Below are 13,824 nucleotides of genomic sequence, written 5' to 3'. Positions count from 1 at the left end.
AAGGAAGAAAGGAGGAAGGAGATGTATATATAGACACAGTTCCACTCCAAACAGCAACTGGTGTCTGGAGGACATAAAAGGCTCTTCTTACTGGAGATCTCATCAGGGCTCTCAACCCACAATTCACTTGCCTAGCTGCACCTGCACAACAGAAAAATAGGACCTTCTTCATTATTCTTGGAGAAAGTAAAAAGAACCAGGACACAGCTAATAAATACAACAGGTTTAATCATAAACCATGTACAGATTTATAGATAGGGAGAGAGATGTGGTCTGAAAGGTGCTGCCCTGGCAACAGGAATAAAAGAACAGTGTATTTTACCAGTCAATATACAGTACTATTGAAGAGTGGAGCTGATAAATGAATATGGGATTTTGAGTCCCAGAGGCTAAGTTTTACAGACAACCATCATTCTTGGTTTCCTCTCAAATTATAGCATGAACTAGCTCACAGCTCTGTCCAGGACACAGCAAGGCAGATACAGCCAAGAACAGAATTTGAGAGTGAGGGAAGGACAAGGTATCTGAAGATAGTTCTGAGGTATGTATAACTAACTCTACAGTTGCGTACAGTCTTGGAGCCATGCTTTGCCCACAGTTATGTGTGCACACATCTCATTCCAGTCAGTGAGAGTGGCAAGCTCACATCTGAGAGAATATATGGGGCTTTGAGGGCATACAGGAGCACATAGAACAACAAAGCCAGAGCAGAACAAGGAGAGAACTGAAGACAAGGAAGCCTGGACTGGGCTGAGAAAGGGAAGAAGTGAATGCATAGCCCCAGATTTATCTGGCCAGCCAGTTCAGCCCTGTTTGGACAGTCAGCACAAAACTTCTATTCTGAAGGACTTCTGCAGTGCACAGGTTTCTATCAAGGCAACCTTTATCAGACAACAGGGAAAACCATGAACGAAATGACTAGAGGCATGTAAACAGAAGAAATATGATGGAGCTGGCCCTACCACTGTTCAGTTCTTAATTTTGAAGGAAAACCCAATCCTGCCTCTGAAGTGGTCTAAGGCTACATATGAATCTGGTCAGTCTCAGCTGATACAGGCAGAGGAAGGAACCATTGCTCTAGTGGCCAGCAAGGCAAAGAGTGACATTTGTACTATGGTATTCAGAGTCAGTGTGGCTGCTTTGAGAAACAATATCACACCAGGCTTGCAAAGCAGTCAAATGTATTGGCTTCTTGCAGAACAATTTCACTTTCAATCAATGTACATATTATATAGTTTTACAGATGAAAAACACCTTTCACTGCTAGAAATTAGACACTGTTTTGATATCAAATGCACTTGCCATCTGATTTTGCTAAGAACCCACCCCAGACAATAAAAAAACAAATCCCAAATAAAATCTATAATACAGAAAAACATTCATGTCGATGTCAAATGGTAACTGTCCCCACAAACATAAAATAAAGACCATCTTAATGCAGGTCCCCTCGGAAGCGAGTTAGAGTCATGTGTTCTTATGTAGAGTCCACTCCCAATCTGGGAAACCTCCGTTAAGACTGCTGCCCTTTGAAATGCAAGTCCCAGTTTTTTAAAGGAGTGCTCCACACATGCATGCACACATACGTACAGAGACACACACACTCCTCTCTCTTAGCAAGAGCTGCATGCTGGGTAACTGTTAGTGCCTCCTGTGCATTTTTGACCTACTTTCTTTGTAAGGATGAGGTTGAAATGTCTTCTCAGGTCTGTATTCTTTAAACAAAAAAGGGAATGAAGGGGAACTACAGTACAAAGACAGAGAATTGCACTCGTATCTCAGGCGTATGATTTTTCCCAGTCGTTTACAAGGACGATGTTATTTACATTTGTGACTCAGCATAATCCACAGGAAGAGTTATTCTTTCTCCATGCTGGGTTTTCTCAGTGAACCCATGAGCCCATTCTGTGCTGCCACAGACCATTTTTCTTTAAGGCACTGCATGTGGATGACGACTTCAGACAGAAGTGCAAGCCGCCTTCATTGGATCGTACATTTCTCCCTTTCCCTGGACTGACCTTCCCTGAGAACTTTCGATTTGATATACTTCAGGTCACTGTTGACGCTTGGCCGGCGAGCAAAGGGAGAGATCATGCCGTAGGCATCCATGTCCTTGACTCGGCGCATCTGGAAGGATTTCTGTTGGAAAGTGTCACCATACTGGATGGAGATTTTCCTGTGGAGGGAAGGGCTCATCTCATGAGGTAGCTTGGCCATGCTGAAGAGGACATAGAACATCTCATCCACATTGGTATTCTTCTTGGCTGAAACTTCAAAGTAAGCACAGTTTTCATCACTGGAGACAAGGTTCTCGCCTTCATCTGAGCGTACCTTGCGGAGGATTTCACTGTGGTCATTTTTATTGCCGCAGATCACCATAGGGAGATCAGATGATTCCTTGGTCTTGTTCTTCAGGCAGGATTTGACCTCAAGGATCTGTTTCTGGAGCCTCTTGACCTCATCAAAGGATTCCCTGTTGTCCAGGCTGAATACCAGGATGAAAACATCTCCTGCAATTAGAAAAAGATACTGTAAATGCTTGTTGGTCACAGCCTGTGTCAGAGGAGCTAATTTTAAAAAGGCAATAGGTTTATCTGCCATCTCCCCCCCATATTTTTTGTTTGGTCCTTTTGAATCTATTAACTGAACTGTACTTTAATTCAAGTCCTTCTAATTCAACTCCCCACACCTTTCTGTAGTGCTATGGAAAAGACTTTTGGCTATGATGTTACTTCAGCCATATCTGATTATGTTCCTGTGTTGCACTGGACTTGCAAGTTATTGCCCATTTTACTCTCTTTTGTAAACATGTTTCTATCTCAGCTCTGCTGCATTGCTTTTCTTTTTTCTTCCTTTCATTTGTATCTCTGTGTAAAACACAGCCTGTTCTGACACCACTGAAGAGTGGAGAGCTAGTAGCCACTCAGCCTTGGCCTTTTGATTACACAATACACGAAGCAACACCTGAACTGAAGATTTACAGCTAGTCAGTCCTGAACACCTAAGTCAGGAATGAGAGGTTTCCCAGTGCACAGAGCTCTGCTATCATTTCATTTGCTCAAGAGAAACAGACCATGGAAAAAAAGAAATACATAAATGACACAGATCCCCTGACATTTCCGTTTGACATTTCCTGACTTACAGTTCCTTTTGCAAATATAAAAAAACACAAATCATTGCCTGTTGAATGACATTCATGTGGAACGTGCTAAGAGAGCTTTCAGGGACAAAAGTTCACATCCGCATCCCAGAAACTGAATGTGGATGCTAGCCTGGTCAGATGTGAACATCATGTTCCACTGGTTAGCTAGAAGGGTAGATAGCAAATCCAGAAAGTAGCTTTGTTGTGAGCTGTGGCTGAATAGATCTCCACTGTCACTTTCACAATTAAAGAATACATCTTAGCTCACAACAGGAACTGCTTGACAATGAGAATGTACAAAATGAGCCCACCATTTTCCCTTTTTTCCCTTTAATGCATTTGATTAACCATAGACTAAGGAGAAAGCGTAAAAGCAGAGCTATCCTTTTACTGGAATATCAAATCAAGGGAATCGGGCTGGAAATTTTAGGATTTAAAAAAATCCTGATATTTTTTTGGTTAGAGTTCACTTCCTGTGCATTTTACATTTGGTTTTCACTGCTTGTGTCTTATGATGACATGCTTATTTTGTCCCTTGATGCTCTTTATGCCCACAAGATTTTATTCAGCCATTTGTCTGTGATTGCAATAAAAAAAATTGGAGCAGGAGGGGAAGGTGGAAGGGAAATAAACTAGGGGGAAATCATAATTTCAGATCTTCACCCAGTAGACTTCTCTTCTGTGGCTAACACACTCCCTGTAGTGCCTGGAACATCCCGGCCAGGAAATCTCTCTCTAGAGAAGTGCATCTTGCAACAAAATCAAGCAGTCCCTTTAGCTACCTCCCAAGAAACAGTCATCTCCTGTCTACAGTTTTCAAGCTAGTATCTATCCTTGTGATCTTTCACCCACCATTCCCCATCTGCAAACTTCCCCCCGCTTTCTCACCTGTCAGGATGGAAAGCCTCCTCATAGCAGGGAAAGGGTGATTCCCAGAGGTGTCCAGGATGTCCAGCTGATACAGGTCTCCCCGGATGTTGTAGACCTTGCGATGAAAATCCTCAATGGTGGGAGTGTACTGGTCCTCAAACCGGCCATTGAGAAAGCGTGAGACAATGGAGCTTTTCCCCACTCTGGCGGCTCCCAGCACTACCATACGGTATGAGTTCTTGGCTGGCACATTCAGGGTGCAGTTTCCACCAGACATGGTCTTCATCATGGCTTGGTCCTGAAAGAGTAAATAGTAAGAGTTGGAGGAAAGACCAGAAACTAGATGGAGGATGGAGCAGGGCATCTCCTTACCACAAGCTTGTCTAAGAGTACTCTGGAGCACAGACCTCGTTAGTAGATCAATGGTCCATACAGAAATCTTGTCACTGGAAATGCTTAATCTTTTCAATCTCATTTCCAGGGAGTGGCTTGTTGGGGGTTTTGGGGGTTTTTTTGGCCGTGTTTTTTCTTTTCTTTTCAAGTCACATAAAAATGAAGGTGTTTACACTGAAAATAGCATGGTTTTGAATTGTAATCTGCTATTTCATTTAAACATTAAGGGCTAATTTTATCAGCTGTGCTTCAGCTTAGACACCAGGTTCCTTCCCACCATCTGTGTCAGACATTACCAGATTTTTCAGTAGAGCTTGATTCTCATTTAGGTACATAAACACAGAGGTCAGATTTCCCAATATACTGAATCCACTGCAGCTGCCATTAGGACCTAGATAGCTTCACTTATTTTCTGAGATCAACCAAAAGTCAGACAAAAACAAGAATCATGCTTAACATCAGTGGAAGTTAGACATCTCCGTAACATTAAATCGCTGGTCCCATACAACCTTCATTGCTCTTGCAGGGAGTTTGAGCCACAGAATAGCACCGGCTGATGATAACTTCAAAGATCTGTGCCTTCAATGACCTTTTAGAAAAGAGATTTTAATCCTGCTGTTTGGACTGGTAGTGTGAGAAATCCCTATCAACAAACTATCAGCATTACAGCAGGGTGGCTGGCAATGGGTGGAACTGCAGAAACAGATTTCATAGGAGTTTCAGTCTTTATACATACACAGCTGTTGTGGATGTCACAGTCTTTGTGGGTGCTAAGTACAAGCAGGAAAAAAGATGAAGGACAGCCATCTTAAATAGCTAATAGATGACATTTCCAACCCCAGCAACTAAAATGAGTCTCGAGACCTTGGAGATCACATTTTGACATAGCACTCAGATGCAGAAAACTTTGATAGGAAAAAAAAAGAGTGTTGATCAGACATTTTTCATGTAGCAGTTCAAATTAACTGTGTGCTGAAAGGAAAAATATAACCCCATATGGGGGTTAGCTAACTGTTAGAGCAAAGAAGGCACATTTTTGACAGAGTTTATTTTGTTACTAAGATCTTATTAAAGAATAATCAAGTTCCCACTGTGCTGTTTATTTAACCTAGGTGTTGTTTATTTAATATTACAACACAAGTACTTTATGTACACTGAAAGATCATTTCTGGGTCCAGATCTGGATTCCTATCTTTCCCTTGAGCGAATTTTATCTCCCAAGCTTTTATGTAGCTCACGCTTATCTCAGTCAAAAACTTAAAATCTTTTACTTTAACATGTGCTAAGCACCAAAGCAGCAGTGAAGATACAGTCACTGCTAAATAAAGAAGTCTCTGGAATTCTTATCCAGCATCATTACAGGTGCTGTGCTGTAGCCCAAGGCAACAGCAAAACACACTACTAGTTATTATTGCTATAATTTGCTGCACGCCAACAGCACATTCAGCCCTAGATAAAGCACAGAAGAAAACGCAATGCTTTCCTCAGAGTAGCTTACATTCTGAATTATATTCAGCAGGTAGGACAGCATAATATTAGAGCCAGACAGTAATGTCAGAACATAACTTTGGATGGACACACACATGCAGAGTTATGGTGCTGTTGGGATTACTGTGGCAGGAATGACAGCAAGGAGCACACATGGTATTTGAACTGGACTCTGTGTTTTTAGAACAGGACCTATCTCCAGGAGTGCAGAAACATGATATTCAATCTCTGAAACAACACTGCCATGTACACTGTCTCTGCCCTTTCCTATGTAGCCAGTCCAGTACTGTCCTGCATCCATGGGCAGACAAATGGTAACTGAGCTGCATTGGGATGCTCCTTTCACCCTCTAAGGCTTTATTTAGCTGGCAGAGAAAAGCAAGGAGATAGATTTTGTGAGAAAAACTACAAACTTCTCTACAGCCCAGGATCAGTGTATAGAAATGAGTCAGTTCTTCAGACCGGCACGGACCAGTGTAGCTGCATGAGGGCAAGTGGACCATGTTGATTCACACCTGCTGAAGATCAGTTTTGTACAACTTGGTGTGGCAGCATCTTGGAGTGAGCACAGCTATGCTTTTTAAGCAAATGCCTTATACATCCTGTACAGAACATGCATGCAGAGGGACCTGATCCTGGCCAGCAGCTTTATAAGCCCAAATCTGACAAATTATACTGCTGACTGACAGGTAACCACTGAGCTGCTGGTGATTAGAGAAACTCCCATCACACAACAAAGGAGGTGGACTGCGTCACTGCAGCTGCTTGGAGGTTTAATTTTGCACCTTTAGTGCAAGAGGCACTTCTGTCCTCCACTTTGAAATTAATTCCACTGCTTTGGACCACAGTTATTGCCACTGTACACTGAACAACTTGGAGAAGGAATTGCCACCACAACTACCCACAGACGGGGAAGATTAAGGCACAAGGAAACTGAGTGACCAACCAAGGTCCAACAAATGAGAAACGTGAACAGACTCTGGGACTCCTACCTTTCAAACTCTTTCTCCCTCCCACCTTTCCTCACCTTGCATCTCTGGTCATTAAATCACACTGCTTCACACCCCCATCAAAGGCAAAATCCTATGTGCAGACATGTGCTCATTTCAGGACACTTTGCCCCAAGAATGTAGATGCACTGAAGGGGAAGAAGGGATGTGAAGACATGCATATTCTAATGTAAATAGTCACTTTATGCTGTCCTTGTTCCACATGTCAAGGCATTCAGTTGAGAGGACTCTTGTGCTTCTTTCCTGACTACATATAATTTCACACGAAGTCTAAAGATGCTTTTCAGCACTTTGATTTACGGAGTTGCTGCTCATCACCTCTGCTGCAAATCTGACTCAGGGCGTACCACTGAACTGGGAAGTTTTATCTGTGTTTTGTGCTCTCTCTTCTTATCCCCCTCCTCCAGCTTTTCTCCAGTTCAATACAATCTGCCTTCTTTCCTCAGAAAAGGAATGAAACTTCAGCCTTCACACCCAGGGGTGGGGGGAAGCACAGGGACTCATACACTGAAAATGATTAAAGGCAGAAGAAAGGAAACAGAAAGATACCACATGTTCATATACTAAGTAAAGCAAAATCAATCAGAAGAGAATGAGGAGACAAACAACCTCCAGCTGGCTTTAATCTACATCTTTTCCTTCCAGTTTGTTAAATGCTTAAGCATAGATTAATTTCCAGTTGTACCTTCTGCTTTATGCACTGGCTTGATGCTAAAAACTTTATATTAGTATTTTATACAGCACAGGGATTTAAAAATGTCATACAAATGTAGGCAATGAGTGTTATCTCCACATAATAAAGGGAAAAGCTCCTACGCCCAGAGAGAGCTGAAACAGATGTCCAAAATCAACATTAAACTCCATTTCTTTTGATTCCCTGTGTCATCTTCTACCTGCTAACCACCACTGCTTGTTTCATAGTCAGACATTGAATTGAAGGACAATGAACCTGCTTTTGTATGCTCTGAAGAGCCCTTGTCTGAATTCCAGTGAGGTGCTGACAATTTGATCCTGAGCACCCGGAGAGAGGTGTCTAAGGAGGACATCATTCAACCTGCCTAGAGTTTTTGCACCTTAGTTTTCCATCCTCCCATCAGGGGGTATGCTGCCTACTACTCCCATTCCATGAACAGTCTTCTAAACTCTCTCTCTTTGCACTCCATGTTCTTCAGTTACTGTCTGTGTCTCTGTTTGCCATCCCAATGTAATTCACTGCACCCAGCTAAAAAAGACATAGGCAGACACAAAGTGTATCATGCATAACGGACCTATCATTTGTTAATCACTACTAGTATACCTGTAATTTTCATGCACACCAAAATCACTCCTGTGGGATATTTGTTTCCTACTTTCATCCCAAACTCCATGCTGCTTTCTTACCTCTCTTTCCTTGGAGGAGCAATCCTGCGTCTTGGTGCAGTCTGATGAAGCTGATAAATTTAATCAGAAGTGGCTGCTGCTGTAAAAGGCTGTTGTTCTGTGGATCCCACGTTGCTTTCTCTGGGCTCAGTTCTTCACCAGTATTTCCCAGGAATTTAGCAGGATTGGGAAGGACCGCAGGGCTCCAGAGGGTGTTCCCCCATGGATGGTAAATACTGGATCAGGCCACTGACGTGGGCTAAAGAAGGGTCTTAGAACCAGTGATAGCTTTTCCCTTTGGTAAGATAAGCTCTTCTCCTCATAGCCTCAGTTTGAGAGAAGGTTAGGCAGAGTCTTTCCCACTCCCACTGGCTTTTCTTGCAAGTTGTGCCTTGTAGGCTCTGCTGTGGGGGAAAGGGCCTCTGGAGCGACACCTAGTTGTACAGGGTCGTGGGTGCACACGGCTGGGCCACCCTGCCTCTATGCTGCCTCAGACGCTATGGGGAAAAATCAAGGGTGGCATGGAAGTTGTCTATGGTGAAACTGTGCTTCCACAGGTCTTGCCTGGCACTGCCTCCCTCACGAGCTTCTGGTCTGAGATTTGCTTTAAAATATTATCTTTCTAGGACAGAAGTGGCTTTTTTTACATTTGCTGATTAAGCCTTTCTTCTTCCCTCCCTGGCTTTCTCCCTCTCGCTCTCACAACCACTGGCAAATTGCAGATTTTCCTTCTGTAAGACTCACAGATAATTGGCTCAACTCCTCCCTTGAAGTCAGTGTTAGACACTGGGGAGGGAGGGGTGCTGAGGGGGTGGGATTTTGTGCCTATTGAAGAAATCTTTTCTCCTCTAAACAGAAAGTTCATATGCATTGCAGGCTGCACATTCCCTGTCTTTCCACCAGAGACCTGTATGTGTGCATGTGTGGAGAGTGAGTTAGCGTGTGTGTACAAGAGACAAAGAGCCTTCACTTGCTTTGCAAGCTGTAAATTCATAAGCTGTTTATAAAGGCTGTATACTTCTGTGCTGATCTTTTCTGCTAGACAGAAGTGGACTGACTCATTTCCCAAGTAGGGGCTTTCTGTCCGTAATTCCTGTAATTCTTCTGCCATGTGGAATACTTTCTCCTGTTCCCTCAACCTTCAAGACATTACGTTAGGATTGTTAGTTGATTTGATTAAGAAATAAGAATAATGTGTAACTGCTGTTCTTTCATTAATATTTAAATAAATTAAAAACTAAACTATGGCTGGGTAATAAAAATGTAAAAAAGAGGTCAAACAAACAGAAAGTGTCAGGGACTGAGGGTCAGAAAAAGAAGAGAAACAAAGAAAAATTAGGGTGAATTCAAGGAATTTGTTCAACCCCAAGTGAAAAATCATGTTTGCAGTTTATTTCAACTGTTTATTGACTATAATTTTTTCTCCTTTTTGAGCTGAAGTAATAGTTTAGACCTACAAGTCTATTTTAAAAGATGTCAAAAACATTGATTTTGAAAGATTTGAAATTAAGTATTTCAGCATTTTCCACTTAAAACTCCTAATCAGAGGGGGGAAAAAAAAGAGGAAGAAAAACACTGAGATTTTTCAAGATATTTTGACAATAAGACAACGGAAGGGAGGCATGATCTCCCAAATCCAAATATAGTTTCAGGTCTCCCACAATTCTCTCTCTTTTTCTTTGAGAAAATTTACCTTTTGTTGAGCTCAAAGATTCCTCCAACTACATTGTCTGTTTCATCTCCAGAACTCCCCAACAATTCCTGCTGCTTTTGAGGAATTCCTGAGATGCTTTGCTTTTTCTCCTCCCTCTCCTCAGAGCACAAGGACGTTTCTGTTGTCACCCTCAGAATAATGATTCCCTCCCTTGCCCATGCTCCTGGCGCTGCACAGCAGCCATCAACAGCCACTGAGGAGGGTGCCCTGGCCGATGCCGACATGTAGTCTGACACACCCGTACATCTCTTTGTGCCAATGGACTTTGAAGACCACAACACAGGCCATGAGTTGCATCCTGCTGTAACCATCTGCAAAAGGCAGCAGCTCCCACTAAGGTCAGGCCTGAGCAGGAGGTAGATTTGGGGCCCCCAGGCTAACACAAAGGCAAAACACCATTGATCAAATTGTGAAGCAGCAGCTCCTGGCTTCCTCCTGGTGCAGACAACTTTAAATTTGAGAAGGAAGACCATGGCTTGGCACAGCACTGTTGAAACACCACTGGCTTCTGGTAATGGGTCATGACCTGAACTCAGCTCTTTAGACCACAATACCAGGACTCCTTTGTCAGTTCCTGAGTCTTTTCTCTTTGGCAAAAAGTGGAGGAGTATTTTTATGGCTCAGGCAAATTTTTAAAATAAGATATGATGCTTTCCTTTCCTAAGTCATTAGTTCAGATCAAACTTAGGTCAAAAGCTGCCATTTTTGGTGTCTGGTCAATGATTTATGTAGCTTAGGTCCAAACAGAGTGACCAGAATCCTTGTATCATTGCCATGGGAGGAATTGCTGCAAAAATCAGCAAAGTCAAGACCTGTAGTGCTACAGAGAATAAACTCCTCTTTCATCCCTATAGCTCACATGTCGAGTGTACGGGTTCTCTGCCAAAAAAGAGAAGTATAGTCATCGTGGAGACCATTATCAGCCTGGAATCAGCCTACTCAAGCAAGCTCTCTTGTAAACCAAATGCAAAACTCTTTCCTAGCTGGCTTCTCAACCAGCCCAAACTCCCACTCAGCTGTCTCCTCCAGCATTTAAAGTAGCCAGTTGAGTTCCTCAAATTATATCAAAATAAAATAGGAACATACTTGACTAGGCACCTTGGCTTTATTTGATCTCTTAGCAAACAGCTAGTAAATTACTTCTGAAGTAAGCCTTGAAAGATAATTGCTAACTATGAGCCTTCAGAGGCTCAAAAGTGCTGTAGCTTTTTGGGTTGTTTTTTTTTGCTTCATTTTTTCTGGTGTGTTCCCAGTTAAGGAGTTGACAAAAGGCTAGGCTTCCATGCCTTCCCTCAGGGCTCAGGAGACCAAAGCTCAAAAACCCCCTGCTTTTCCAAAGACATCCTGAGGGGTTCTGATAGAGAAGACAGTTATATCTGCCCCCATCTGAGAAGTAGGGATAGCAGCATCTCTTTGCTTTTAGGGTTATAAAGGGAATAAGTGGATCAGAGAGACAAAGCCACTGCCAAAACATGAGAAAAAGCTCATAGTCTCAGCAGTTTCCTCTGGTTAGTCAGAGACCATCAGCCTTTCTTAGAGCTTACAGATATTTACCAGTTTAAAAGCCAGGCTTACGATGAATTACCCTCTGGAGGCATTTCTCCCTCTTACTCCTCCAGTCTATAAAGAAAGCCTAAATGAGGTTTTTATCTGGCTAAGGCTGTCTCAGAGGATGACAGGCTGTGGCTGCAGGGAACCACCACTGCTATGAAGGGCTGTGCCTGCCTCAGTGGGTGACACTGGCCATGGCTTGTCCTCGAGTCTGGGTGTCCAGTGTGAAAGACAAGAGAAACAGAACGTGTGATGGATGAGCTATATCAACTGAACAACATGGTTTATATAGGACTAACTGAAAGCAAATGACCTTGTTGATGCAGCAGCTCATCAGCACAGATAACTGTTGTCTCTGAAGCTGGTGTGTAGGTCCTGCCAGCTCATCCATGGGGCTGCCTCAGCTGTGGAAGGTGCTGCAGATGGTGCAGCTGTGGCCAGTAGACAAGACAGCTGTGCTTATTTTGATTCTGTCTAGACCATCAGTGAACGGAGATGGAGGACTTGAGAGGGCAAGTCAAGGGAAGAGGAAGAGAAATGTTGCAGGGAGAAGCTGGGTAAAAACATGTACAGAGGAATGGGGAGAGACAAGCTGCTGTCGTGTGTTGCGCTAACCACCTGGCTCCAAATGGTGGTGAAGACCTAAATTGAAGTGACTTTCTCTATGGTGGGACACACAAGCAGGCAGCTTCTTCTCAGAGCAGCTTCCTTCTCTCTGAAGAAAGGTGCAGATCCCAGGCAGCACACACACTGACTACCCCTGCACCAGTATCTGGGGCAGTGTGGGCTCATGGGGCAGAGCTGTTACTGTCATGAGTAATTTATACCTTCTGCAGCTCCAGGTACCAGTCACTGCTGGAGACAGAGACTGTTGCGATGGGCTGATGCACCAGGACCAATCTGTTTCTCTCCACCTTAAGGCAAATGGCAGAAGTGACAATCGCATGTGCTCAGCTCTGGTCAGAGTTCAAGACAAAAGATGTTCCAAGGCTTTTGTCTCTTCTTCAAAAGCAAATGCAACAGAGATTAAATATTTAAACCAGCTTTTCTCTCTCTTTCCCCATTTATTTTCACTGCCCTCATTATTCAGAAAAGCAGGCTCATTTTTCCACCCCCTCACCTTTCTTCCCTTCATTTTTCCTGCTTAGTGCCCCTCCCTTCAAGTAATGCTGAAAAGTTAGTGTTCAGGAGTCAGTAAACTGCAGGTACCAAGTCATAGTCTGAACAGCAAGTAGATGAGCAGCCACAAGTATTACTGCCCCTGAACTACCTGTACCCCCCGGGGCATTTAAACTCCGTGAAGGGCTCTCCAGGGGTGTTAAAATGACCGGGAAAATAAACAATGATCATCGGTTACAAGTCAAAACAGTAATACTTGGGAGAATACAGCTGGAGAAGGCATGCATTTGAGAAAGTGGCAGTCTGACTTATATTCCTGGTCCTGTCAACAGGATTTGTGTATGACTATAATTTCTCAGTGTCCCAGGGTGTAAAATGGATTAATATTTACTGAGATCCCTGCAAAATGGAAAAGCATTGCTTTGCTGTGCAAAACATCCGAGTCACCTCTTATTTTCTTCATTTGCTGTGCATAATTTTTTAAATTACATTTTAATGAAATATTTTTGAGAAAAGACTGCATTTCTAGTCCTCCTCCTTTCCTTTTGCCACTGACACAGCATGTCCAGATTTCCTCACCCAACACGCCTGCATCCTTTCATTTTCATTCCATTGTTGAAACTTTTAAAAACTTTCCCTATCTTTGAAAATTACTAAGAAGCAAAATTAAAGCTTAAAACCCCCCCATTATTCAAAAAAGCTTCAGGGAAGAACATGGAGGGGAGAAAACCCCAAAGTGTACAAATAATTTCTTTACCCTCAGTGAATACCAAGGAAGGTTGGTTTATAGTCTCCCAAGTCCTGATGGAGGAAGAGAGACCCCCACCATATCCATTCACATAGCCTATGATCTCACCTGACAGTGACGCTGGAGTGCTGTGTCAGCCTTTCAGGAAGGAGTGGGTGCAGGTACACATCACGACTTTCAGTCTCTGTTCAGTATCTCATTTCCCTAGCTGCTCCTGGGTCATGTGTCCAGATAGATAACTGCATGCCTGGGAGGGAGCCAGTGCAAGGCTCTCCTGCTGAATGATGCTGGGAAGAAGGAGTTCATTCAAAAAAAGATGGTGTCCTCTGTGTGACACCATCCCAGTGCTTCTAAAACACAAAGAGGGAATGATCTCTTTTGGGCCATTTCTATAGCTGTGTCCCCACTGCTGTTACTTGGCTCCCCAAGATAT

At 43.1% G+C, this 13,824-nt stretch overlaps 1 protein-coding gene across 1 annotated transcript; it reads right to left on the bottom strand.

The window, feature by feature from the left end:
- Window positions 1–210: 210 nt before the first annotated feature.
- On the bottom strand, window positions 211–8,574 carry RASD2 (RASD family member 2). Its single transcript, XM_074825371.1, has 3 exons — window positions 8,281–8,574; window positions 4,028–4,307; window positions 211–2,507 (listed from the first exon to the last, which is right to left on the bottom strand). The coding sequence occupies exons 2-3, from the start codon at window positions 4,296–4,298 to the stop codon at window positions 1,978–1,980; spliced, it is 801 nt and encodes a 266-aa protein (XP_074681472.1). The 5' UTR covers window positions 4,299–4,307; window positions 8,281–8,574; the 3' UTR covers window positions 211–1,977.
- Between the last annotated feature and the right edge of the window lie 5,250 nt (window positions 8,575–13,824).

This window comes from Strix aluco, chromosome 5 (genome assembly GCF_031877795.1).
Source record: "Strix aluco isolate bStrAlu1 chromosome 5, bStrAlu1.hap1, whole genome shotgun sequence".
Lineage (NCBI taxonomy): Eukaryota > Metazoa > Chordata > Aves > Strigiformes > Strigidae > Strix > Strix aluco.
The sequence above is the reverse complement of the archived record's forward strand: the minus strand, read 5'-3'. Positions and strand labels throughout refer to the sequence as shown.